General features: G+C 37.8%; 1 protein-coding gene across 4 annotated transcripts in view; it reads left to right on the top strand.

Annotated features, from left to right (window-relative positions):
* The window catches only part of sptbn1 (spectrin, beta, non-erythrocytic 1), a 196,083-nt gene extending 176,369 nt beyond the window's left edge, over positions 1 to 19,714 (top strand). For all 4 annotated transcript variants that reach the window (XM_051959560.1, XM_051959559.1, XM_051959558.1 and 1 more), the window contains 10 exons: positions 1,639 to 1,796; positions 3,125 to 3,263; positions 4,324 to 4,408; positions 4,489 to 4,685; positions 4,763 to 4,863; positions 5,294 to 5,348; positions 12,490 to 12,692; positions 14,510 to 14,683; positions 16,771 to 16,813; positions 17,058 to 19,714. In XM_051959560.1, the coding sequence (XP_051815520.1) occupies positions 1,639 to 1,796; positions 3,125 to 3,263; positions 4,324 to 4,408; positions 4,489 to 4,685; positions 4,763 to 4,863; positions 5,294 to 5,348; positions 12,490 to 12,692; positions 14,510 to 14,683; positions 16,771 to 16,813; positions 17,058 to 17,267 (1,365 nt within the window). In that variant the 3' untranslated portion in view covers positions 17,268 to 19,714. The remainder of the gene's footprint in view (positions 1 to 1,638; positions 1,797 to 3,124; positions 3,264 to 4,323; positions 4,409 to 4,488; positions 4,686 to 4,762; positions 4,864 to 5,293; positions 5,349 to 12,489; positions 12,693 to 14,509; positions 14,684 to 16,770; positions 16,814 to 17,057) is intronic.
* The last annotated feature ends 3,264 nt before the right edge of the window (positions 19,715 to 22,978 follow it).

The raw sequence follows: 22,978 nt of genomic DNA, 5'->3' as shown, positions 1-22,978 counted from the left end.
CTACCAGCTAGAATTAATAATAACCCTCTATACCCCGAGCAGTTTCCAGGTGTTTTTGATCCATTTTTGTTGACTGTGGCCTCATTTTTCATTGCAATATAAAGTCCTGCGCTTTTATAAAAACAGCACAACCATGACTAGAAGTAGAGAGAATTCAGACATGTCCTCTGCACAGCATAGCAAAATTATAATTCCATAAATCATAAAAAATTAACATTCCTATTCTTTGATTATTTATTTTAAAACATTTTTAAATCCCAGAATCATTATTTGCACTATTTTTCCAAGTGCCCACAAGTGTTACCAATACTGGGGAGAAAATGCTGACTCTACATACTGTAGATATTTTACTACTTTCCTCTTTGATTCGTTTCACTACTCATATCCAGGCTGCAGTTCTGCTGAAAATATTTTTGTCTCATGACTGTTGGTTGCAGTTGAGTCACTAATGGCTTTCTGCTTTCACCATGCTGTACAGAATGTAATGTTTTTTGCAGAATCTGGTTTGAGCAAACTGTTAATTTTTGGCATTTTTTTTGAATGAGACATGTAGAATGAAGTCATTTTGATGAAATATCACAATTTTAAACTTTGTTTCGGTTAATATTCCTGATGGAACAGCACCATCGAAAAGATGAAAATCTCGCTGTTCTTTCTGTTTTTACAGTTTCTTGTTTTGTGGTTCTGATAAATTAAGTATTTTAGCAATCTCTTTTTTTTATATATAAAAAACATCTATATAACACTTTTCAAACCTCTGTTACTGTTTAACCAGAAATGTCTCGAGTCTCTGCCACCACATGCAAACATAATATCGATGAAAAGATACAGGCTGTGGGGGTGAAATCCAGTGTTACAATTTAATTTAATTCCTTATTACCTCCGCCAGGAGGTTATGTAATCATCGGAGTTTGTCTGTCTGTTTGTCTGTTAACAGCATAACTCAAAAAGTCATGGACGGATTTTCACCAAATTTTTACAGGATGGCCGGAAGAGCAAAAGTAACAGTCGATTAGATTTTGGAGGTGATCCGGATCACCATCTGGATCCAGGATTTTTTTGAAGGACTCTGTACAATTGAGAGAGATGGCCGATGTTACTTTTGCTCTTCCAGACATTCTGTAAAAATTTGGTGAAAATCCGTCCATGACTTTTTGAGTTATGCTGTTAACAGACAAACAGACAGACAGACAGACAAACAGATGGCCTGGCGGAGGTCTACGCTCTCCGAGTGCTTTTCTAGTTACAATGTGGATTTATCATATTGCATCAAGCAGTCCTGCTCACTGATCTGTTAAAATAGAAGATGGATGTGCATCTGTATTGTTTCGTACGGAGCTTTTGCCTCTGCAATCTGCACGATGAATGCCTTGTTTTTTTATTTGCTTGTATCCCATTTATTTACCTCCCCGGGCTGCGATGCTTCCCAACAGAACAGCTGGACCTGAGCAAGGCTAGAGACTAGACTCAGTAACTGTCTCTACAGAAGGACTCCTCCTATATGAATTCATACAATAGAGATCAATAACGCAGCAACAGATTCTAAATGAATGAAGCTTCATTTATTAGGTTTCAGAAGCTCTGGTGTCCAAGTTCTGGTCTGAACTCTGCTGTGGTTTCATCTGGTTTCCCCTTCAGGTTCTGGAGGCCTGGAAGAACCTGCTGGAGGCGGCGGAGGGCCGTCGTGTGAAGCTAGTCGACACCGGAGACAAGTTCCGCTTCTTCAGCATGGTGAGGGACCTGATGCTGTGGATGGAGGACGTCATCCGTCTGATCGAGGCCCAGGAGAAACCCAGGTAGGAGAGTTCAGACACATTTCATTTTGTTTCATCACTCTGGATGAGTCAGTGTTTAGTGACGCTCTGATATCAATATTCAAATTCATTACACATTTGTGCGTCTCTTTCCTCAGTCTTGCTCCAACATTTCAAACTGTTTTGCTAAAATGACCTTGTTGAGCAAATCTGCAGCAAAAGCATACATGATACAGGATATCAAGGAAGAAAAAATGCATATTTTAATTAATCAGTGAGTTTTTTATTCTTTAAAATGACATAAATCAGTAAAATATGTCTACAATAAAACATCACAGTTCAAAATTGTTTGCTTCTAAACTGTAATCACAAACAAAAGCCTCAGTTAACCTCATCGAATCAGAACATTAGTGGAATGCAGAATCTGAAGCTGTGTATGCACATTAACATATTATTTAGAAAGACTTATTTAGAAAGTAAAAGCAAACCTTTGAAAAAGTAGAATCTGTAGCTGCTCTGGCACCTTTATCCCTCTGACTTCCAACTAGTTTCTGAGTGTTTCTTTGCTCCTGTCACATTTTTACTTTACTCTAGGATCATTTTTCACTGTTGCATAAAGTACTGCATCTCTATGGAAACAGAACAACCATGACTCCAAGTAGAAACAACTTACAAATGTCTTCTGTGCAGTTTGATGTAGCTAGAATGTCATAAATCATGAAAAGGGCAAAAATAACACATATAGTTTCTTTATTTGTTTTACAAAAATAGAAAAATCCTGGAATCAATGTGCACAACATTTTGTTTGTGCAAAGGTCCAAGGCTGAAAAAATGACAAATCCACATACTCTAAATATTTGTTTTACTTGTCTCCTCTCTGCTCTGTGTAAGCACTGCCTGCAGTTCAACCAGAAACTATCTAAATTTCCTTCATGTGGCTGTCGATTGTAGCTGAAGCTCTAGTGGCTTCACAGTTATACATGGAAGTGCAATATTTTTAGTTTTTTACAAAACTGGGTTAGTCCAAAGGAATTGTTTTGGCAGGTTTTCCCCAAGCTTTCTTTTTTAATTTCCTGTAAGATGGGATCTAGAAGAGCAAATTCCACCTGAAAATGTACAAAAAAAACCAACTGAATTTAGTCAAAAGTGATGCAAAACTCTTTAAGTATATGTTCCAAGACTGTTAGTTCGTGTGCTTCGGTGCAGATCTGAATCAGCACTTCAATATTGATTTTGGCACAATTTGCACTCTTGCATTCATTTTACTATTGACAAGAACATCTGTAGAATTTATCCTCACCACAGTAAACAAGCTTCTCTTTGTTGTTGGATGCTGATTTGGTTTTGTTGTGCATGTTTCTTGTTTTTAGGGATGTGTCTTCGGTGGAGCTGCTGATGAACAACCATCAGGGCATCAAGGCCGAGATCGACGCCCGAAACGACAGCTTCACTGCCTGCATCGAGCTGGGCAAAGCCCTGCTGGCCAGGAAGCACTACGCTTCAGAGGAGGTGGAGACGCCTTCATATGCTTCTTATTTTAGTGCTGTTTTGACTTCAGCATTTAGTACTTTCTTTTTTAAATTTTATCTATTTTATCATGTCCACACTCACGTATGCTGAACTAAACATAAAGTCAGTCTGTGCGGCACCTTTCCTAATTTATCCTGCTCTTAGTTTCCATATTTTAGATTTCTGAACTCCAAGCAGTTTTTGGTTGTTTTGTTATTGCTCCTGTCACATTTCATTTTTAGTCACTGTTGGCTCATTTTTCTGCACCTCTATGGAAACAGAACAACCATGAAGAAGGGGAGAAAACTCAGATATGTCTTCTGACACAGCTAGCCTTAAAAAAAAGAAAAAAAACTGAAGTTCTTTGATTATTTTACCGAAATTGAAAAACATTGTATCAATATGTAGAGCACTATTTCAAGTTCCCTAAGGTTTTACCAATACTGGAAAGAAAAATAGTGGCACAAGTTAGTTTATGAGTAGATATTTTACTATTTGCATTTTTTATGTTTCTGTGCTTATTTCCTCTCTGCTCTGTGTAAACACTGCCTGCAGTTCAGCCGAAAACTCAGCATTTTTTTCACATGACAGTCACAACTGTGTGAATCATGGGTAAATAGTTGCTCCAATGAGTGCAGATTTTTTTATTTGTTTTTTACAGGATCTGGTTAGAGCAGACAGTAAATTTATGGCTTTAAAAAAAAACGTGTAGACTGAAGTGGTCTTGATTCAGATTTTAAGCTGAGATTTGGTTAATTTTTGCAACAGAAATGGAAGTCACACATGAGTAGTTCAAGGACTTTTGGAAAGTTAAAAATTATCCATTTTTTCAGTTTTTTACATTTTGAAGCTCTGATAAATGGTTTAATTTTGGCGATTTAGATAAAAAAGAAAGATAAAACCAAAATCTTCCCCTGTGAATCTGAATGCCTTTCAGACCCATTGGTGGATTTTGCGGTTCATTAATTCTGCATCCAAACCACATTACGACATTTGTAAATCCTTGAAGTCATTATTTAGCCTTTTTAAAATTTTAAATAGCCTCTTTTTCTTTCTCCAGATTAAAGAAAAGTTGTTACAGTTGACAGACAAGAGGAAAGACATGATTGACAAGTGGGAGGACAGATGGGAGTGGCTGAGACTGGGTGAGATGTTTGTTTCCGTCAAACTGTTTATTATTGTTTAGTAAAGGTGAACCTGGTCTAACGTACAACTGTGTGTCCAGTCCTGGAGGTGCACCAGTTCTCCAGGGATGCTGGGGTGGCCGAGGCCTGGCTGCTGGGGCAGGAGCCCTACCTGTCCAGCAGGGAGATGGGCCAGAACGTGGACGAGGTGGAGAAGCTCATCAAACGCCATGAGGCCTTCGAGAAGTCGGCTGCCACCTGGGAGGAACGCTTCGCTGCGCTGGAGAGGCTGACTACGGTGAGATATACGAGAATCCACCCGATTTAGTCTCAAGACTGAAACAGGAGGGGCTGACTCTCAATTTGTGTTTTCAGATGGAGTTATTGGAAGTGAGAAGAAGGCAAGAGGAAGAAGAAAGAAGAAGACAACCACCAGCTGCAGAGGGTCAGACGGCCGAGGCTGCAGCTCAGCAAAGGTGAGACGGTTTATTCATAACATTTTATGATATATTTCACAAAAAAATGTTCAAGCTGTACAGCATCTTTCCAAGTGCCCAGAGCTGTTAGTAACATTGGAAAAATCAATAGCAGCTCTTCATACTATAGATATTTTACAACTAAAATTTTCTATACACGGCCTGCCAATCGTCTGAGAACTTTCACAGTCTCTAGCAACTTTACTGTCGTGCCAGAAGTTTCAACTTTTACAGAATCTGGTGCAAATAGTTTGTTTTTTGCAAATTTTTAAATATGCCATGTAGAAATAAAATGAATGAATAAGTGAGTAAAGTGCACAGAGTCATAAATACATGTTTTGATTTCATCAGCATTTACCAGAACAACAAAATGAAAACAAAGGAAGTATTCATGTGTTTAACCCCTTTTTTTGTGCTTTGTGCTTTGCAGGGAGGGCGAGCCGGTGTCTCAGAACGGGCTGCCATCTGACCAGGAGTCTCCCAGGGTTAGTTATCGTTCTCTTGCCTACCAGAAATACAGCAGCGCCCTGCAGAGCCGCAGGACCACCGCTGCACCCTGACACATGCAAACCACATTAAATATACCCAAATATAATCACAAAGACAAAAAAAAACACTTTAACCTCATGCAGAAACATGTTTGACTCTGCTGTTAACCAGCTGTGTTGTTGGAGACACAGATAATATTCCTGTATTTATCTCTTATTGTTTGCTCCTCATTCCTTCTGACTGATTAATAATGTCTTATTGTATAAGCGTAACAAGTTTAGCTTCAAACTTGTCATTTACATTACTTTCTTCTGACACATTAATGTAATTACCTTGAACAAGAAGCTTCTAAATCACCTGTTATTATCTAATAAGAGACAGAAAGCAATGATTGCAAATGTAGGTTTGGTTTTTTTATGATCTGCTAGGAAGAGAGGACCAATCAGCAAGTGTTTTAATCAGAATTAGAATTTTATTGCATCTTTAAGGAGCAACTGATTTAGGCAGTTTCATTTCAAGACCTCAGTGTCCACCTGAATCCTGAATCCTCCTTTTCAAGGCTGATTAACAGGAAGAGGTTTTGTTGATCAAACAAAACACAGAAAAATTCAAATTATTCAGCTTTTTTGCCTGACTGACCACTTGAATGCGCTTAAAACTAGCATATTTGAGTGCCTAAGTGGACAACAGTATTTTTTTTAGCTAATTGGGGTTGAGATTTTGCATTTTAAAGTAAAAATATATTAGTTTGCATGCAATTTTAAACGTTGTAAAGCTGCTTTTATTCTTTGGAAGGGATTTCTGAAAGGTCCTCTTTGATTACAAGCTGATTCCTTTAAGTTTGTAAATGCTCAGCTCTTGATCCAGTCTAAAACAAACAACAAAAAACTATATATTTCCACTGAAAATCAGGATTAAAATAAGCCACAATTGAAGAGAAGATTCAGGTGGACATTAATCCTTATTCAGTGACTCTGTTTCTTCTAACACTTATAAACTGTGAGGAAACTGAAGAATTTATCACTAGAAAGTAGCTCAAGTAAATGATAACTTAAGTCTTTGTTGTGTCCGCTTTTAGTTTGTTCTTTTGACAGCTTATTTTTTGGGAAAACCTTGTTTTTAATCAAATTCTGAACTGTACCTGGTCTATTTCCAAAAACTTGCTTAACATTACTTGTTGTACTTGATGTGTTTTATGAAAGATGTTAAAAACTGGCTAGCAGAAGAAGAAAAGGTGCTCTGTACTCTTTAAATCACAAAAAAACTTTGACACAAAACAGTACAATCCCCTATTTGTTGTGAGTGTGACTGTATAAATGTTGTTTGGGACCACAAACACACACATTCGTGCACAAAAACAGGCCAACAACACCTGAATCTCTACATTCCTCCCCTCATTTTCCTTTTCGTCCCTCCCTTCTTCCCTCTGTCTCCCTCAGCTCGACTCTCCTGTCATCCTCTCCCCTCAGCTGTTAATGATTCTGCTAGTTTACGTCATCATTTATAAACTCACGATGTGGAATATGAACACCTGAGAAGGCCACCAACCACAAAAATGCCCCAAAATCCCATTTAAAAGCCATGGAAAATAAATTCAAGTTTGTTAAAGAATTTGTAAGATTTTATCATATACGTTATACAATAGTTAGTCTTTAATGTAAATCACAGTGTCGTCAACATTTTGAGATGTACAGTCAAATATAATAGCAAAATGACACTGTTTATCGTTAATAAAACATGTCTTACTGTTATTGTCTGAAAATAAAATATTTTAAGCACCTTACAGTTTAGTTTGATCACTATCAGAATAATGCAGCCACAGATATATTTGATTAATTATATTCCAAAATTCTGTTTTAAAGCCACAAAAAATAAATTCAAGTCTTAAAGAATTTTGTCAGATTTTTATAAAAGAAAGTTATTCTCTAATGTAAAACACAGTGTCATCGGCATATTGACACACAGTATAACACCATTTTTTAAATAAAGCATGTCTTACTGTTGTCGTCTTAAAATAATATATTTTAAGCACCTCAGTTTAATTTGATCACTAGCACACTAATCCAACTTATACATATATCTGAGAAATTATTTTACTTCATAGAAAATATGTTGTTTTTATCCAAGAACTGAAATTACATTCAACAAATAACAGAATTATTTGTTTACTATGCTGTAAAAAGTGGTCAAATGAAAAAAAAAAAAATCTACCTGTCCCAGGTGTGTCTACATCCCACCGCCCATATTTTCCATCTTCATATTGTTTACGGAGTCCAATATACAGTTTATTCCACCATGTTTTCCATCACAGAAAAAACTTGTGTGAAGGTCTGTTCATGTAACAGCTCATTTTTACATTCATGTTATGTCACTAATGTGTTTCAGAATAGACAAAAAGTTTACAATTTGGGAGAATGTTTTTTGTGTGCTTTTGAAAATTATAATACATTTTTAAAAGATTGAATTCACAGCATTTATCACCCTCTCAACATCACCAAAATACAGAAAACTGCATTCCAATTTAAAAAGAAAAGAAAAAATGCCACACTTTGCAAAAAAAAGTCATAAAATTTTTTTAAAGATTACAATTTGGAAAAATATTATTTGTAAATGAAAATTCATTAAAAAGCTAACCCTAACCCAAAAGAAAGATGCTGGCGTAAACATATGTTTAAAAATTGGTAAAAATAAATAAATAAATAAATAAATAAATAAATTGGCAAACGTTTACAATTTTAAAAAATTTTATATATTATTTACTGCAAACTAGAAATAAATATAAAGCTGAATTCATAGGTTTTACAGCCCTCTTTGCAACGAAAAAGAATTAATTAACAATAGTACAAGACAACATATCAGATGTTGAAACTGAAACTTTGATGGTTTTTCTGGAAAGTAGTTTGATACCAACAGTCTTACTTTCATGTATTAAGTGCACTGTAAGATTATATTGCTTCCATTTAATGGTATGTTTAAGTGGCTTAGTGGTTTCTAGATTTATTCCAAATGGGTTTGTTTCTTCTTACTTAATTCCAGCCAAAAATATGACAAAATTGGGCAATTTTTTAGGGCTAATATTTTCATATGACGTTTCATATGAAATGTATTATTCACTTTTTGCAAGTTGCATTGTAATGTATTAGTTCAGATTTCTCTTAAAGCACAGTTAATTGATTTGTCAAAAATTTCACGGTAATTCCAGAAAAGAAGACATATGTGAAATTCTTTTGTTACACATCATGTAACCAATTTTCAGAATCATTCTACCTTCATGTATTTATTATCATTTAGATCCACACGTCCCACTGTGTGAGTGTGTTTGTGTCCTCCACCTCCCTCTATATTTATTTAGTTCTAGTTTTACCATCAGTCCTTGTTGTTTTCATGGTTTACTGTTATAATTTCTCCTGTTGCATGTCGACCCAACTCCCTCATGACTAACACACATTCCCCAATAAACCCGTTAGAATCAATCAGTGCACTCAGACCTCTTCTGGTTTGTCTGTCTTTGTGTTTATTCATGTGTAGTGTTGACTTCTCTCCACATACAGTGTTAATGTTGTATTTTTTTGTTGCATGCTGTGTCCATCGGTAGCATTTCAGTTGGATTTTCTGTTACACGCCTTCATCTCATATTCTTCATCCTGGGGCTTTACTTTAATATATGTTCAACCCATCAGGCTGGTTTCAGTGACGTGGATCAACGTCAACAAAATGAAAGGAGGTTTTTAAAGTATAAAACTAGCAGTTCAACGAAGAAGCTCAGGTTATTATTTAAGAAGGAATTTCTTGGAATAGAAAGGTAACCAACTGCTGCTGTTTTCTGCAGAAGTGATCGATATTTTAAGGAAGTTCACCAGCCAAAGTAAAGGGTTTTCAAGTTCTTGGTAGTGGTTTAAATTCTTGATCTTGTTAAAAATGTACTTCTAAATAGGGATGTCATGATATACCAGTACTGACCAAAACAGGAATGATACATCTATAATAATATCGTAAATAGTCCAGCATAGAAATAACATACAGTTAAATTGTGGTTACAGACTTTATGTCAACCTCTGTACACCTAAATGAGGCAAAACACACAATAAACCGAGTTAAAGTTGATTTTTTTTTGGCAATGTTTTCTATAGGTGTCTCAATAATCATGCAGTGACAATCTGATATCATGACAGCCCTACTTCTACGTGTATTTGCTACGTACAAGAAAAACAGTCAAATTAGGTGTACAACTGGGCAGACACTATGTTTTTAGAAAATTTTGTAGCCAGAATGTGTTATACTTACACTGTTCAGATAAGTTTCCCAGCCAGTCAGAATGTTTCAGTCTTTCTACCGTTGCTGTGGTAGAACATTTTTCAACAGCTAATTATTTAAGGACATATAGAGTTTGTATACAAACAGAAGGTATCGATATATCCAAGCTCCAATGCAAAGGTTCAAACCCAAACAGCCAGTTTTAAAAGAGATAAAATCTTTACTGTCTCTCAGTAAGAGTTCCCAAGATTGGTCCAGTCTTTAACAAGTGTCATCAGACAACCTAAGAATGGGATAAACTTGCTCTAAGAAACATACTGAAGGTCAGGATGCTATGAGGAGTACTTAAGTCCTTGATATTCCCAATCAAAACTCCCAGGATTAGTCCACCTCTGCAGCCCTGCAGTTATAGGTACCAGGATTGGTCCAACCTTTAACTGACACCGCTAAGAATTAGACAAACGCATCAAAGCTCAGGATTCAGTGAGGAGTATCTTTGTCCTTGATATTGCCACTAAAAGTTCCCAGGATTGGTCCAGCTTTCAAAAGACATCTCAAAGAAGTGGACAAACCTGATCTAAGAAACATGTTGAAGCTCAGAATTAACTGAGGTGTAGCTGAGTCCTTGATATTCCTTATAAAAACTTCCAGAATTGATCCGACCTTTGACAGATGCTTCTAGTAAGTGGACAAAGTCTTTGAAGTTCAACATTTAGTGAATAATAGTTGAGTCCTTGATACTATGTATAAAAGCTTCCAGGATTGGTCCAAACTTAAACAGAGGCCTCTAAGAACTGGAACAACTTTCTCTAAGAAACACAGTGTAACTCGGGATGCACTGAGAAGTAGTTAAATCTTTGACATTCCCAACAAAAGCTCCCATGATTAGTTCATCTCTTGCAGCTCTTTAGTTAAAGCTCCTGGTATTGCTAAAACCTACCAATTGGTAAAAACAGACACTTCTACAAATTGGACAGATCTCGTCTAAGACACTTATTGAAGCTCAGGAGTCTGTGAGGAGTAGTCTTTGATACTACAGAAAGCTCCCAGGCTTGGTCCTGCTTTTAACAGACACCTTTTAGAATTGGACAGACTTTCTCTAAGAAACTCATTGAAGCTCAGGAGTAGCTGAGTCCTTCATTTTCCCAATGAAACCTCCCAGAATTGGCCCAACTCTTGCAGCCCTTCAGTCACTGAAGCTCAGGATTCAATGAGGAATAGTTGAGTCCTCGATGGTACCAATAAAAGCTCCCGAGATTGTTCCAGCTTTCAATAGACCCCTCTAAGAATTGGACAAACTTTCTATAAGCAACTCATTTAATGAGGGATAGTTTAGTCCATGATCTTATCAATATAACCTTCCAGGATTGGTCCAGCCTTAACAGACACCTCAAAGAACTGAACAAACTTCCTCCCAGAAAGTCATTGAAGTGAGGATAAGTCTAGGCCTCCCATGGCTGGTTTAGCTCTTTCTAAGCTCTAAATAAAAGCTCCCAGGATCGGTCCAGCTCTTGCAGCCCTTCAGTTAAAGCTCCCAGGATTGGTCCAGCTTCTGAACTGTTCTCATCTGGCCCCTTGAAGAGCTCAGGGTAATAAGCATCTGGTTGGAGTGGGTGTGGTGTGGAAAAATAAAATCTGTTTTGATACTAGGCCAATCTCCCCTCACCAATAATGACGCCCAGTAATGACTTCCAAGCAATTTTGTGGTAATTGTTTGAGATTATTTCGTGTTTCTGACCTCCGCTGGCTTCTCCCCTCCCTTGACCTTCTTCACGCCGTCCCCCATGTTGTGTGTTGTGGAGTGATGTTGTGATCGTGCATGTTGTAAAACGTGTAATCAGTGCATGTTACATCTCTGTGCTGTTAATTTACGATGTAAATGTTTTTCTAATCAGCGCTGGAATCCAGCTGAGCTCACACCAAATAATTAAATGCTAAAAAACAAAGCTTCAAAAGGCTGATGTAGCTGATGGATGGGAAGTTTGGATTAGTTAAGCCTCCAAGATTAGCTTGTGTTGGTTTAAAGTGACATTGATTAGTTCAAAGTTGAGGAAGCTGTTAAGTTGGGTATATTGAAGCTCAAGGTTTCTAAATGTTAAATTGCCAAACTTAACAAGGAATTTAAGTTTGTTGACTTGAAACATTGGAAATGCTTTTGTTAATTTGTTACATCTACTGGTGTTTACACATTGTCAAAAAGATAAAATCAACTAAAACATTGAGAAAATTGATCTTGTTCGATAATCATGTCAGTAAAAAGTGCTGTTTTTTTGTTGGTTATTTTATTTGCTGTATGTTATTTGAAGAAATTTGACACAATGATCTATAGAATGTAAATCCAGCTTAAGACCGGCCCTGATTTTTGTGTAATTTTGTGGCCTTGTGTCATATTTCCTGAATAATTTCTTGCCAAGTAACACAATAAACCTGGCGCAAATGACGATGCAACCAATTAATAGCAACTTTAAGGCAACAGTGCAGTAGGATAGTTTCATTTAGAATGATTGCATTTCTGTGGCCGGTTTTTCTTGGATCGTACATTTCATATACCCCCTTTCAGTTCAGGTGAATACAGAGTTTTAGAATGTGGTCTTCAGTTTCAAAACAAAGCAGATTACATGTGATTACTGGAAGATTAAATGTGAATGTAGCTTCAGGTTGATGCCCTCTGTGGTTTTTGGTAGTTTTGAGTTGACTATGTTGGCTTTATTCGTTCAAATGGCAGGTTTTGGATAAGTTCAGATAATTTTAAAGTGTCTACACAGCCTTTGATCATCTCTGCTCTGCATGCTGCAGCTCTGATTTACAGCTTCTGTGACTGTGTGAAAAATTCATCCATTCACTGCTGTTCTCTGACTTTTTTTGAATCTCCTCTGGTTCCAGGAGAACGTTGAAGGAGCTGAGGTGGTGAACGGAGTGTCAGAGCCGAGTCCCTCTGGGTCTCCAGGGGCGTCTCGTAAAGGTAAAGCCAGCCAGGCGGCCACGCTGCCGGCCAAAACCCAACAGGATGCCCCGACATCCCAGCTGGAGGGATTCCTGCACCGCAAACATGAGTGGGAAGGTCACAACAAGAAGGCTTCAAGCAGGTAGGAAGCAGCTCGTGATTGTTCTCCAACTAGATGATACAATTAATCTGGGGTTGGTATAATTTGGAGGGGGTGCTGTACAGTGGATCAGTGTTTGGCACTTTCACCTTGCGGTAAAAGATCCCTGGTTCATGTCCCCGCCTTCCCAGGATCTTTCTGCATGGAGTTTGCATGTTCTCCCTGTGCATGCATGGGTTTTCTCCAGGGACTCCGGCTTCCTCCCACAGTCCAAAAATATGCTCAGGTTAATTGGTAACTCTAAATTGTCCGTAGGTGTGAATGCGAGCGTGATTGTTTTTCTGTATATGGCCCAGCGATGGGCCAGGGTGTCTCCCACTTTCCCCCAAAGTCAGCTGGGATAGACTCCAGCCCCCGCGACGCTATTGAGGATTCAGTGGTTTTTAGATGGATGGATGATATAATTTGGGCTTCTAACTGTAGTATCAGATTGGCTCCCAAGTACAAGAAGATTCTCAAACTGTCATGTAAAGCAAAGATACTACACTAAGTGAAAAGAAAAGATGCAATTTATCAACACCAGTTTTTATTACGTCTCCTTTTAAATGTACCAAAAATAAACTATTTGCAGTAATGAGATTCTGTAAAAAAAAAAATAAAAAATTATGTGCCTCTCGATGTAAATAAGAAATTATGAGTGGCTGAGTTTTGAAAAACATTTGAGTGACAAAAGTCACTCAATTCGACTGAACTACAGGCTGTGTTTACACAAAGTAGGGCGGAGACAAGTATGGGAACAAATTGACAAATTAACCCTTTAAGCTTCAGTCAATTCCAGCCGTTTTCAGTACAAAAAATCGCTAATATTCTATTTTTAAATAAAAAAAATTACGAAAAATACAGGGAATATTGGACGGGCATCGCGAGGTGCATTTCCTTGAAAACGACCGATTCGTGGATTTTATACCGACTTCAGGACATGTTTTGGACAAAATAGTTTACTGGCTTGTGTCATCTGGATGTAAAAGGTTGGATTATGGCCGTTTTTTGTGGAATCTTTTTTTCTGTGTGTAACAATGAACCCGGAAATGTGAGTCGCGCTGTGTGTGTTGAAGCCGTGTATAGAGAACGGATGGATGAATATTCGTTTTTGTCGGACAAATGTGTTTTTCTCACCCGCTGTAGTAATCGCATCTGAAAGTGGTTTATACCGGCGGATTCATGAGAATCTAAGCTTTCCATCGGCGTATAGTGTTTGTGTAATCGCGTTTGCAGCCGTCGGACATTCTTGAAATTCCTATGCAAATTAATAGGTGTACCGCCGGCGGGACACTGAAGCGCAACTGAAGCGCAAAGGGTTAAGTAGTAAAATATCTGTAGTATGTAGAGCCCCTGTGTTTTTTCCAGTATTGGTAACATCTGTAGGCACTTGGCAATATATTGTACATGTTGATTCCAGTTTTCTTCACATATTGTAAAAGAAAAATCAAAGACATTCAAGTTGTTTTCTTTTTTTGTCATTCGTGGCATTGCAACTGTAATGTGCTCCATAGAAGGAATTTCTGAGTTCTTTCTGTTTCTTGTCATGGATGTTCTTTTCCCATAGAGATGCAGGACTTTATATTAAAGTAAAAACACCCAAAAGCTGATGAAGGTTTTAGATAGTTATTAATGAAGCACCACTGTCGTCTCCAGCTCTGTCGAGATTAAAAACTCCGTCATACCCCGAAACAGAGATTTACCTGAAGCTGACAGGTTTAATCAGAGCTGTTTGAACTCATTTACTCAGGGCCAAATGTCTCTAATGATCACTTTCATCTCTGAAGATCAGTATTGATCATGTCTGACTGTCTCTGCAGGTCGTGGCACAATGTCTACTGTGTGATCAACCAGCAGGAGATGGGTTTCTATAAGGACCAGAAGAGCGCCAGTCAGGGAATCCCGTACCACAGCGAGATCCCTGTCAGCCTGAAGGACGCTGTCTGTGAGGTGGCCGTGGACTACAAGAAGAAGAAGCACGTCTTCAAGCTCAAGTGGGTGGCAGGATGAAAGAAACAGACTTTAACAGCTTCTGTGATTCTTTAGGAGCTCATGCCATTTTGCCTTAATCTAAATAAACAGAGTCTGAAAGTACATTATATTTCTTGCTAGTATCCCTCAAATCCACAAAATTGTATCAGTTTCACATAAAGAATGGTTATCCTCCATACAGGCATTTTTACTTTAAAGAGCAACATACAAGACAGGGCAGCTTGATTTATGCACACGTGGACAAAATTGTTGGTACCCCTCAGTTAAAGAAGGAAAAACCCACAATTCTCACTGAAATCACTTGAAACTCACAAAAGTAACAATAAATAAAAATTTATTGAAAATTAAATAATCAAAATCAGCCATCACTTTTGAATTGTTGATTAACATAATTATTTAAAAAAACAAACTAATGAAATAGGGCTGGACAAAAATGATGGTACCCATAACTTAATATTTTGTTGCACAACCTTTTGAGGCAATCACTGCAATTAAACGATTTCTGTATTTGTCAATGAGCGTTCTGCAGCTGTCAACAGGTATTTTGGCCCACTCCTCATGAGCAAACAGCTCCAGTTGTCTCAGGTTTGATGGGTGTCTTCTCCAAATGGCATGTTTCAGCTCCTTCCACATATGTTCAATGGGATTCAGATCTGGGCTCATAGAAGGCCACTTTAGAATAGTCCAACGCTTTTCTCTCAGCCATTCTTGGGTGTTTTTGGCTGTGTGTTTTGGATCGTTGTCCTGTTGGAAGACCCATGACCTGCGACTGAGACCAAGCTTTCTGACACTAGGCAGCACATTTCTCTCCAGAATGCCTTGATAGTCTTCAGATTTCATCGTACCTTGCACACTTTCAAGACACCCTGTGCCAGATGCAGCAAAGCAGCCCCAAAACATTACTGAGCCTCCTCCATGTTTCACCGTAGGGACAGTGTTCTTTTCTTCGTATGCTTGGTTTTTGAGTCTATGAACATAGAGTTGATGTGCCTTACCAAAAAGCTCCAGTTTGGTCTCATCTGTCCAAAGGACATTCTCCCAGAAGCTTTGTGGCTTGTCAACATGCATTTTTGCAAATTCCAGTCTGGCTTTTTTATGAGTTTTTTTCAGCAGTGGTGTCCTCCTTGGTCGTCTCCCATGAAGTCCACTTTGGCTCAAACAACGACGAATGGTGCGATCTGACACTGATGTACCTTGGCCTTGGAGTTCACCTTTAATTTCTTTGGAGGTTGCTCTGGGCTCTTTGGATACAATTCCAACGATCCGTCTCTTCAATTTGTCATCAATTTTCCTCTTGCGGCCACGTCCAGGGAGGTTGGCTACTGTCCCGTGGGTCTTGAACTTCTGAATAATATGAGCCACTGTTGTCACAGGAACTTCAAGCTGTTTAGAGATGGTCTTATAGCCTTTACCTTTAAGATGTCTGTCTATAATTTTTTTTCGAATGTCCTGGGACAATTCTCTCCTTCGCTTTCTGTTGTCCATGTTCAGTGTGGTACACACCTTTTCACCAAACAGCAGGGTGACTACTTGTCTCCCTTTAAATAGGCAGACTGACTGATTATGAGTTTGGAAACACCTGTGATGTCAATTAAATGACACACCTGAGTTAATCATGTCACTCTGGTCAAATAGTTTTCAATCTTTTATAGAGGTACCATCATTTTTGTCCAGGCCTGTTTCATTAGTTAGTTTTTTTAAATAATTATGTTAATCAACAATTCAAAAGTAATGGCTGTTTTTGATTATTTAATTTTCAATAAATTTGTATTTATTGTTACTTTTGTGAGTTTCAAGTGATTTCAGTGAGAATTGTGAGTTTTTCCTTCTTTAACTGAGGGGTACCAACAATTTTGTCCACGTGTGTACAAAGTGTGATCAGAAATATGTGGATTTTTTTCTGCAGCAATACAGTGTGATATTGCAGATATTTTTAATTTTAAAGCTGCATCAGTTGATGTTTTTGCGCGTCACAGATGGAAACGCATCTAACATTTAATACATGTTCTGTAAACAAAAAGCTACATAGAAAATAAATACTGTTGAAGTTTTCCTGTAAATTTGAATTCATTTTTATCATTTTCGGCAGGATCACTGATGGAAACGAGTATCTCTTCCAAGCCAAAGATGACGTAAGTGTTAACAAATGTTTCTTTTTCTGATTCTATCTGTACCATAACAACTAATGCGAATGTCCTCTGTCTTCCACTAATACTGTTGTTTCTGTTGCTATATTTATGTTGTTTTCCAAAAATGTTATTTTTTGTGGGAAATAATGAATAATGGACAAGTGAAAGGTTAAAAAGCAGAGGATTCTTTTCAGTTTTTGGAGTTTCTATGCTGCTGATTGTCACCGTTGACGTCTTTCGTCCTCAGGAGGAGATGAACACGTGGATCTCGGCCATCTCGGCTGCTGTGTCGGGCGACAAGTCGGAGGTGACGCCCAGCAGCCACAGCACGCCCGCCCCCGCCGCACGTGCTCAGACGCTGCCCGCCTCCGTTGCCACAACAACCGCCGAGTCCAGCCCTGGCAAGCGAGAGAAAGACAAGGAGAAACGCTTCAGTCTGTTCAGCAAGAAGAAATAGACGCTTCTCCTTCATCCCTCCTCCTCCTCCCTCTGCGGCCGTTTGGGATCGATCGATTATTGGTCAAATATTTATTGATCACAGCAGCTGTTCAGAACTAACAGAATCTGAATGTAAATTAAGTCATAAATAACCAGATGATGTAACAACAACGTAAATCTATGAGGATAATCACACGTCACAAGCAGTTTTTAACATTTAGACGATCAGTTGCTGCATCAGATCGAACCCCAAGCAGCCGCTCTTCTTCTTCTTCTTCTTCTTCTTCTTCTTTCCTTCCTCTTTCCTCTTCCTCCTCTTCCTCTAAAGGCGTGACTCCAGCATGCAAGCTCCGAGCCAAAACTCTCCACTCTGTGCCTATCAACCGTCCGGTCGGCTCAGAGCTACAGTTCAGCTACAACAACACACCACCTGTATCCTCTGTTCAGTTTTTGTAAGATAAGAAGCAAGAATTTGAAAAAAGAAAACCAGAAGATCTTAGAAATTTAAAAAGGGGGTCTGCAAACGCTTCAGGCAGCTGCTGTCGAAACAAAATAAGAGTTTGCTGCTGAGCAACAACACGACGTAGAGGAGTTCCCAGAAAATTCCAGTTTATTATTATTGTTATTATTATTATTATTATTATTATTGTTTGTGTTTTCTATCTCCTGCTGTTTTCTTTTTCTTCTCTGCTTCCTCATCCTCCCAGCTTTTTTCGTCAAATACTGCCTTCTGTGGGTTGTGTTTACCAGTCGTCTCAGTTTCTTTCTTAATTTTTTTTGTTTTTCAGGAAGTTGTAGTTAGTTCCTGTTAGGGTCCATCCTCAGTTTTTTTGCAAGGCCTTGTCTTTGCAAGATGACGTGTATCCCTCTGTAGCGGGGAAAACTGAGACCACGGCAGGGTAAAACTCTGACATTACACCCTAAAAACACCCGGAGCCAGAAACAGCATTTAGTGCACTGAATAATTCTGCTGTTGCGTTCGTTAAATTTCGCTCCGGTGCCATCTAATTCCTGCAGCGCAGTGTAAGCAGTCGCTGTAATTGAGAGCGTTTACCCTGCAGTGCTTTGAACTGTATGTATAACTTGTGTATAACAAACTGTTAAAGAAATAAACCTGTGTTTAATTTCACCTATTATTATTATTATTACTACTACTATTACTAATACCAACCATAATAAGCTTCATTTCTTTACCTGAAAACTTTAACAAATCCAGAATGAAGGAGTCAACACAATAAATAACCGAGACCAGTGAGAATGTTTGTCAATTCGAACTTTAAAGCATCCAGTAAGGTTTATTTTTTACATTTACTGAACCATTAGCCCTTTAGTTACCTTGGAAATATGGTTTTCCTCCACAGTTAAGCTAAGATTTATTTAGTCCGACGAGTATGGAGACGTAGATGTACTATAAAAACTAAATTACTTTAAGCAGTACTGTTACCATTTGGTTCTAAAAAGCGTTTACTGAAAGTGTTGCAGAGTAATGGTCGCTTGCTTGTTGGCTTCAGCACTCCATTTTTTTTGTTTGTTGTTTTTTTTTTATTGAAGATTTCAGACTTTTGCCGCCAATAACCTTTGCAGTGAAATCTGTGGAGCTACTGGTCGAGGTGCTTTTAATCTATGAAAGCTCTTAAGTGACAAAATTCACAGAAGGGGGAAAAAAAAAGATGACGGCATCACGTTTTTTCCCATTTTGCTTAAATTATTTTAACATAATTGGTGATTATTTGTCTTTTATTTTTTTCAAAATGATCCCAAATGATTACAGAAACTGCTTAGCCAATATTTATTCCTCAATTTGTTGCCACCATCTGATTTTACATGCAGACCAAATTTTCACTTGTATCTCGAAATGAACTGCATCAATAAAATGGTTTGCGATGATGCAAGTTCCCACATTTTGTCAGAACAGCTGTCAGAAAAGGTGAGTTTACAACTCAAACTGACTCACAAAACTTTCAGTCCTGTTTGTTGAATTTGTTGTGTAATTTTGTCACTAATAGACTTCCGTAGTTGCAGTTAAAGTGGATGTAAAACAGCAGAAATGAGCCCAAAAGTGTCTGAGGTGGGGGTATTTGTTTTACCACAGCTAGTGGTGGTGGTGGTGGTTAGATGGGCGGGTGGTGATATGGTGGCGATTGTCTCTGAAATGGTTCCTGTTCTGTTTATTTTTTTGTTTGTTTTTTATTTTAATTTTTTTTCTTTGTGCTACATTCTCTGGCAATTTGATAAATATAGTGTGCATTCCTCTGTCACTGTAACCATAGTAACAAGATATTTCTTCATATTGCACAACCAATAAATGCCACGATGAGGGGTGGGTGGGCAGGGCCGGGGCTTTGTAGGTGAGGTAGTCGGTGTGATGTGGACCAGGGGTCACTGCTAGTTGGATCTGCACCCGTAGACTTCTCCCCATCTCTGTTACATACGTGCAAAAAGCCATTAAAATGCTTTTAAACGACACTGCAAGACTCTGTGTTTCTGTGTGCTTTGTTTGTTTTTTTTTCAGAATATTCAGATTCCTTCGCTGGTATTTTAAACATCGGCTTGGAGTTTTAGTCCAAAGCTTCCAGCCTCATCGACTTTCCCCAAAACACTGGATTACAGTTCAGACAGCAGGGATTTGTCCGGATTACAAACTGCATGCAGAGAATTTAATTAAACTCACTGTACTGACTCTTTGTCCACTACTGATGCTGTCCTTCCATTTACAACAACTTTGTAGTGTAAATATAAAATATTCACCTCTCTGAATCAGGGTGAGTTTAATTTGTTGTTTTTTTGTTGTTTTTTTTACAAGAACTTATGAAAAAGACTCTTTCATGTCAGATTGAACAAATTTCTACAAAGTTCATGTCAGTTCAACATACAATGATGAAAGTAAGTCATTACATACACTCTGGGGTCACTTAGAAATGCTTATTGTTGAAAGGAAAGCATTTTTTTTACATGAAGTTAACATATTAATCAGTAATACAGTCAAGACATTGTTAATGTGGTAAATGACTATTCTAGCTGGAAACGGCTCTTTGTTAATGGAATATCTCCATAGGGGTACAGAGGAACATTTCCGGCAACCATCACTCCTGTGTTCTAATGCTACATAGGTTTAGGTAATCGTGGTGAAAGACTAATTGATGATTAGAAAACCCTTGTGCAGTTATGTTAGCAAATGAATAACAGTGTTTGTTTCCATGGAAAACATGAAATTGTCTTGGTGACCCCCAAATTTTTTGAACTTAATCTTGAAGAAAATGTATTGCCTACAGTTAAACAGTGACATATGAGTACAATATATGACAAAAAATAAAATCAGTGAGCAAAAATAATGCTATAGTTGGTGCTAGAAGTCACACAGTGAAATAAAGATCACCTGAGTGCAGTGAATGTGTCTCAGTGTATCTGGAAGGCCCAGGCTCTGGTAAATCAGTACTTCTGGATAGAAATACAATATGAAGACTAAAGGAAAAACTCCAAGAAACTCTCAGTCACAGGTATCTGGAATTGAATAATATAGTATTTTACTTTATGATAATAAAAAAAAACAAGAAACAAGACATTACTAAAATGAGACACAAAATGACAAAAGAACAATGAACAATCTAGCATTTTGCTTTATGATCAAAACAGCTTGTCATGGTGTAGAAATTATTTTTAAATTTACAGTTTTACAAATTTACAATTTGCAGTCAATCGCTGTAATTTCAACAGTTGGATTGGGCCTGTTGGCGGGCTGGTTTTGGCCTGTGGGCCACATTTTTGACACACCTGTGTTAGATCAGGAGTGTCACACTCATTTTAGTTCAGGGGCCACATTCAACTCAATTTGATCTCAAGTGGGCATAATAACATAATAACCTATAAATAACGACAACTTAAAACTTTTCCCTTTGCTTTTGTGCAACAAAGTACATTCTGAAAATGTTCACATTTAATGAAATATGTTTTTAGAAAACATTATGAACAACTTGAAATTTCTTCAGAAAAATAAAGTCAATTTCAATAATATTATGCCTCAGTTATCATTTACACTTTAGAACTTCCAATCACTACATCTACAAAGGCACAAAACATTTAGTCACAGGTATCTGGAATTCAATGATATAGTATTTTACTTTAAAAGCAAAAGTCAGACTAAAAAACGACAAAAAACATGACAAAATATTTTTTTAAAAATGAGACAAACGACACAAAACAGAAAAGTAACAAAAAATTAGTCAAAAAAGTTAGTGACAAAAAAATGGACAAACAATACAAGCAAGACAAAAAGGGAAACATAAAAATGATTCACAAAACACAAAATGACACAAATATAACAAAAAACGCAATCAAAACAAAAAGGACATGCAAAATGACAAAAATGAGAAAAAATTGCAAAAATGAGACAAAAGTCAGACAAAAAAGACCAAAAATAAGACTAAATATTACAAAAATGAGACACAAAATGACAAAATAGCAATGAACAATCTATTTTACTTTAAGATCAAAACAACTTGTCATGATCTAGAAATTAATTTAAAATTATTTTCATTTCCATCTGTACAATAATCCACACCTCCTGAAATGACTCACTATTAAGAAGGTTAAGTTATCCTTCTGCCTTAGAAAAGGGTAAAATATATAAATGAAAAAAAGATAAAAGTTCTGCAAATAGAGAGAATAAATTTCAAATAGCAATTATTTTTATTGTAAAATTGCAGTTAATGTCTTCTCTGTCATTTTCACACTTTACAAAGTGGCTTCTTGGGTCAGACTGGACCCTCTGCAGGGTCTGTTTTGGCCCTTAGGCCACATGTTTGACATCCCTGTGTTGGAGTATAACTGTTGTCTCATGTAAACTGACTGTCCTGAATCTTAATCTCCAGCTGCTGCTGTTTAGTCTATTTTCATGTTTTAGCCACCAGGTGGAGCAACATGAGCATTAAAAACCTGAAATTCAAACATGAAGGTCAGATTTTATTCACTCTGCTTTCAAAACATCACTTTTCACTGGATTCCTTTTATTTGTGGCCGTTACACAACTCAAATCTGAGGTTTTCTGTTAAATTCAGGCTCTCAGTCTCACACTGAACCAACTATCAGGTAAAAATAAATGTTTCCTCTGACTCGAGATTAATTTGCCAGGTTGGTTGAGCTACTTTTTCTTCCAACTAAGAACCAATTTATGATCTTTTCATTGGCTTTGGTTGTGTTCAGGCTGCTGTGGGTCTCTTTTGTCTGCCCAACTTTTAAAAAAACATTGGCTCTGGCCTCCCCTTCCTTCACCCCTCTACTCAATTTAACATTTTGAACAAAGATAACAATGTTATCAGGCTTTTATTGTGAAAATATACAATAAACGTCCTGATTTTATACCATGTATTGTGATTGGGGCCGATTCTGGTTCCAGAACCCTTGCTGTGCGTGAAGGTGAGCCCAACTATATCTCGCCGGTTTCGCTCCACCTCCCACACCAGCTCAGGTTCCTTCCCCGCCAGTGAGGTGACGTTCCACATCCCCAGAGCTAGTCTACGCCACCAGGGGGCGGCACACCCAGGCGTCCGCTCCTGCCTACTGCCTGGTAAGCATAGGACCCGACCCCGACTTCCTGCCCTGTAAGTGGTGGGCCTACTGGGCGGCAATCTGAATCAATAATTGATTAATAAGTAACTAAAGTAAAATGAGTGCAGTGGTAATTTCCCTTTACTAATATCCCTCTTTTAATCGTTTGACATGATACTGACTGGT

Source organism: Acanthochromis polyacanthus, chromosome 15 (genome assembly GCF_021347895.1).
Source record: "Acanthochromis polyacanthus isolate Apoly-LR-REF ecotype Palm Island chromosome 15, KAUST_Apoly_ChrSc, whole genome shotgun sequence".
In the NCBI taxonomy this organism is placed as follows: Eukaryota; Metazoa; Chordata; class Actinopteri; family Pomacentridae; genus Acanthochromis; species Acanthochromis polyacanthus.
The sequence above is the reverse complement of the archived record's forward strand: the minus strand, read 5'-3'. Positions and strand labels throughout refer to the sequence as shown.